The sequence below is a fragment of the Rhododendron vialii genome, chromosome 12a (assembly GCF_030253575.1).
Source record: "Rhododendron vialii isolate Sample 1 chromosome 12a, ASM3025357v1".
NCBI classification, from domain to species: Eukaryota; Viridiplantae; Streptophyta; class Magnoliopsida; order Ericales; family Ericaceae; genus Rhododendron; species Rhododendron vialii.
Genome location: NC_080568.1, coordinates 30,060,699 through 30,066,374, shown reverse-complemented (window position 1 = coordinate 30,066,374; position 5,676 = coordinate 30,060,699). Strand labels below are relative to the sequence as shown.

The following is a 5,676-nucleotide window of genomic DNA, read 5'->3' as shown; positions in this document are numbered from 1 at the left end:
AGTAAATTAAAAAATGAAAAGAAATCTTTGAACATGAAAAATAATTAAGAAATTAAGATATCTTTCCCTTTCAAAAAATATATATATTTCAAATGCATGTGTCTTGTAATGTGCCGTTCTACTTGTTTTTTTTTTTTTTTTTAATATGGCCGTTCTACTTGTTGAATTTTGGTCTTTAAGGCTTTATATCAAACTCATGTCGAATTGTCGATGATGGAAAAACCCATTCTATAGATCTCACCGAGAAAAGAAGACTAATGATGTCACAAATGAATTTAATCGAATACAGATAAAAAAATATATATGATCACTACCGAGATAAATGGGTTTCTATCTAGTAATGTACGGAGTATCAAAATTTGTTTCCAAAGTAAATGTGAGATAAAATTATGTCAGACGGACACCGATTAACTGATTAAGGGTGGGTTTGGATTAAAAAGTTGAGAGACTTATTTTTTTTGTCCTTATTCAAATTTTTTTTTTCCATTTGTTTGTTTTGCGTCAAACTTTTGTGACTTATTGATTCATCTCGACGAGAGAAATCGGAAAAATAAATTTTTTTTATTGAAACTCATAATTTTTTGAATAAAAACAAAAATAAATCAATAAGACAATTTTTTTTTACTTATCTTTGTCTTTTTAAAATTTTTTTTTTTGAGTTTCCATCAATTTTTTTTACTTTTTCGATTCTTTTCACTGAGACGAATCAATAAATCACAAAAGTTTGATACAAAACTAACGAATGCGAATTTTTTTTAATATAGACAAAAAATAAGAAGTTACTGTTCCACTTTTTAATCCAAATCACCCCTAACTTAATTTTTTACATGATAAAACTTTTCAGACGACGAGTTCTACGAAATGAACCCTTTAATCATCAACTTTTTTTTTTTATCCGCTTTAATCAACAACTTGAGCAGGGGTTAGGTGATGTTGGTGGGCGATGCTTACACGAGAGCTTTTTTTTTTTTTTTTTGAATAGACACGAGAGCGGTGTGATGCTGGTTGTTGATGAAAAATAATATGCTGATAGGTGCGAAGAATATTCTCCAAGGAACTGTACAGTCGGTAAACCATCGGAAGGAGTTAAAAAGCGAAATGAATTTTTCCGAGTCGTACTTTTGGACTGAACAGAGAGTCTGCATCGCGAACGTTCATTAACTCCTTTCATGGACCGAAAGTAAATATGCAAAGAAAATACTCTTAAAATATACATGAGCGATTCAGATGCACTGCACAGTGAATCTGAACCGTTCATGTACACTTTAAGGATATTTTCTTTGCAAATTTTTTTTGTCTCTAGCACTTCTCCTTTTTTTTAACTAATCCAACCATTGACGATACCAACGGATAGTCGTAATGTGGACTATCTCGTTCCAGTCTAAATATTGGACCGAAAAGGATCTGGATTTCGTACAAAAAAGATGCGGGGACCACCGCGGTTACAGTGCCACATCACTATTCATAGTCAGCTGACACGAGTCCCTTGAGAGTTGCGTGATGTTTTTCATTTCATTTAGATCAGCCTTGAGTTGAGTGAGGGCTGCTTTTCCCCCCCCCCCCCTGACACCCCACCCCCCCCGGCCCCACACCCCATTTCCCATATTACCCCTCCCCCCCCCTCCCGTTCTCCTGCTCTCCTCTCTTTCCTTTTACTTTTTTTTTTCTTTCTTTTTTCTCCCCCTCCCCCTCCCGTTCTCCTGCTTCCCCCACATTTCATTTACTTTTTTTTTTTCTTCTTTTTTCTTCTTTATTTTCTTTTGTTTTTTTTTCTGGTAGAATTTTTTTTTCGTTTTTTTCTCTTTATTTTCTTTTGATTCCTTCTACTTTGAACTTTTTTTTTATTATTTTAATAATCTTTTCTATTTTCTTTATTTGTTTCTTTTCCCCTTTACCTCCCTTCTTTATTTTTTTTTTGGTTAACTCAAATTCTATTTTCAATTAAAATTGACTTTATGCTTAATAAATTTATATTATTTTAATTAGTTAATTAGTCTTAACAATGAATAATAAAAATAACTTGTAATGAACAATAATAAATTGAAATAAAATTTCATTTTATTATAATTGAGTACATATTGTCAAAACATGAAAATACATAAAAACACAAATTTTAATCAATATCTCCTCCAAATGCTGCTCCCGGCATGCTTATACCCATTACTTCGTACCACAATAGCAAACGTGTTTCATAACTGGCAGCCCATCCTTTAGCTTCATCCGATGAATGCTCCTCCCACCATATTGGGATGGGTGGTACAGGGTAATTAGGTTCTAAGAAAATTTGCACGAAGTGATCGTTGTTAACACGGGCAATAGCAATTTCCCGGCGGTATTCGACTGAAACTGGAGGGGACCTCAATGGCAAATGAGTAAAACAACCGTAAACATCCTCATCAAATGTATGCAGTACTAGGTTGTACCTTGTTGCGATGACAACTCCCAAAGTCATAGCCTCCATCCAGTGATCCTTTGGTGCCGTAGGCTCGAACCAATTTAGTAAAATTAGTAGATGCTTTGCCCAATCATTTACTGGATAAATCTCGGTGTATAGATAATAATTTTGTTGAATCTCTTCAATAAGCTCCTCTCGTACTCGACTCCAATCATTTTCACTATACCCGATTAGTGCAACTATCGCCCTGAATCCACAATGACCATCACCAAGCACGTCAACAGTGTGGGAAATATAACGCTGATAAGCCTGAGGTAATCGTTGAATGTAGGGATCAATGATGGATGGAACTATAAATTGAGTGTTGCGAACCCCCGAACCCCTCCCACGTCTCCCTCTCCCTCTCACTCGCGATGTTGCAGTCCTTGATCCTGAAGTGGATGCTTCTGAGAAAGAAGGTATGCGACGTGTACTTTGCTCATCTCTACCTGTAGGTCGACCTCTATGTTCTGTGTTGTACGATGGAGGTCGAATTGTGCTACGAGATGGATCTGCCATATCGATAATCCTGTCTATGATATGCTCTCGCATAGGTGGATCCATCCCATCTAATATCTCAACGACCTGAGATGTCCTGTCAGATCGTGCTCCCTCCTCATTAAACTCGGTTGCGTGCATAGACAACCTAGTCCAATGAGCGTGGATACTCCATAGCGGAATTGGAGTGGAAATGGAACGATAATATGCAAGATCGTGCATGCATGGCAATCCGTGTGTGATTTTGATCGTACAGTTGCAATAGCCAACAATGTGGGGGGATACTTCTAAAGCGGTTTCTAGCTGATCATGTATGAACTCCATTGCCTCTAATGAAATACGACACCTTACCTGATCAAAAATGTCGTCACGTAATTGTTTGTGGCGTGGAATGTTCAATGATTTCTCGAACGACTTCTTAATTTTCCCGAACTGATTTTTCAACATCTTATGTATTTTATCAAAAGATGTTTGTAGTGATGACATGGTATCCCCTAAATATAGCTTTAGCCTCGCATGTGCAGACTCTGCCCTGTAATAGAATAATGCACTGTGTTTAAATAGGAAAGTATCAAAAAGTATTTCTTAGTATAGTAGAGAAATACACAAAATTTTAATAGGAAAGTGAAAAAGCGATTTTACCTTTGACTTGAATTGCTTCCGAGGTGCATACATGTATCTGTCCATGCTGAAACAAACCGCTCTTTGTACGACCTTAACCATGTTTGCCACAGGTAAGTTATGACATACGGAAACTGGCGAAAATCGTCGCACATGGCTTGCCACTTATGTTCGAAAGACGAAGGTGTAGATGAATTGATAAGCGAGTGCCATGACTTGACGAAGCGCTTCCATTCCGAACCAAGCACACGGCTGCAGTTCTTCATGACGCACTGATTTATGTGCCAAATACACAAGATGTGACGTGCCGTAGGGAAACATGTTTCAATGGCGTTCATAAGCGCTAAATCCCGATCTGAAACAAACACCAATGGCATCGACGCCCCCTTTTGAAGCATCCAGTTTTTTAAGTTATCCAATGCCCATGTCAATGTCTCTTCTCTCTCATTACTAAGATAAGCGAACATAAGCGAGTAAGTTCGCCATGTGGATGTGATACCCACAACCTCCAATAGTGGTTTTCGATACTCATTGGTCTTGTACGTGGCGTCAATGATCAGTACAGACGGAAAGTTGACAGATAGCTCTAGACTCATAGGATGAACCCAAATAATATCTGTGATTTCGTTAGTATCCGGATTTGTAAGAAATTGATGGAGGTAATGTTCCTTAAGTAATTGACGTATGACATACTGAATAGGAGTTAAACCGTCCAGTTTGGCTGCTTTGTTTGAAAAAATGGTGTTATAAATGCTCTTGATTCCCGTAGTGTTTGACGGGTCTTTTTGCTTCAAAATATTAAGAATCTCACGAGGCGCAGTACTGTTGGCCATGTCGACCACAAATTGTTTCTCTATTGGTTTTAGCCTTGACGGGTACTCGTGGCCCTCAATATGTTTTGCTATTTCATGGTTATGGACACCACTAATAACCTCTAAACCCCACCTGATACCGTATGGATGTTGTGGTATACCTCGCAGTTGAAATGGGCAATCGCATTTTCTAGTCCCAGTATTTCTTTGCAAGGATTGCCCTTCAACCAAATACCGTGGCGGTTCGTACTTTCCTCCTCTTTCGCAACCAAGAATGCACTTCGGCAATTTGCCGCCTTTTAACTTAGCAGAATTTAAAATAACCACCACAATACCATATTTTAGACCAACGCTCCGTGCCCAAGCTAACATATCTTCTCTACTTTCAAAAATCTATATAAAAAAAAATGTATAAATACAACATTAACCAGTCTTAACATAAATAACGAATATGCAAAACAATAACAGTGAAAACTAACCTGGTCGGTGGTAAATTCTTGTGTATAATCGCGACTATTGTGGGAGACACTCTCCTCACTACGAATATCATTCTCAAATGACCAACTATCTGAAATTGAAAAGTTGTAGTCATCCATTGTTCCTTCCCGAATTTTTCGCTGCGGCGTTCCTAAAAAATTTGACAAATACACAGTTTGTGAGGAAAGCCTAAGTAACCATGCCAAATTTTCACCGAAAATCATTATTCTAATTTTTGTAGATTATGTTTGACATAGAAATAACCAGGAAAGTCCCAGGTCGGATGGTCGGACGAATCCAATTAGAATCACCATTCCTTCCTTAGTCGGTACGAAGCCAGACTTGTTGACAAACTTTCGAGGGTGTTAGCCTCGGGTTACTCCACAATTGTAAAAACGATCATAAAGCATAGTGTCACATGGACGGACACCTTTGGAGTGGAAACCACTTATGCTTTAGACCAGTAATTTTAGTAGAATAAGTTTGCTAGCTATCTTTAGTATTTTAACTTAATATGCATTTTTAAACACAAAAATAAAATATAATAGAAGGTTACGGTAGCTTACAGAAGATGAATGTGGCTATCGAACGAACTGACTTCTTACGGTAAGCTTACGTTAGCTTCGAAAGAGAAAACAAAATACTTTTTTTTCCTCTCGAAAATAAATATTGACTAAACTACTAAATTTTTTGGATCGAGAAGCTGATCGGGTGGTGGTTTAGTGGCGGCCTTGGGTTGAGTTTCTTGAAGAACTCAAGAAGAAACTGAATAATACCAAGAACAAAGTAAGAACAAAGAGCAAACACAAAATTTCTAGAGAGACAAGTTGGAGA

General features: G+C 37.4%; 1 protein-coding gene across 1 annotated transcript; it reads right to left on the bottom strand.

Annotated features, from left to right (window-relative positions):
- Positions 1–2,113: 2,113 nt before the first annotated feature.
- Positions 2,114–4,780, bottom strand: LOC131309658 (uncharacterized). Its single transcript, XM_058336260.1, has 2 exons — positions 3,575–4,780; positions 2,114–3,464 (listed from the first exon to the last, which is right to left on the bottom strand). Exons 1-2 carry the CDS (start codon positions 4,735–4,737, stop codon positions 2,114–2,116), a joined length of 2,514 nt encoding a protein of 837 aa, XP_058192243.1. The 5' UTR covers positions 4,738–4,780.
- Between the last annotated feature and the right edge of the window lie 896 nt (positions 4,781–5,676).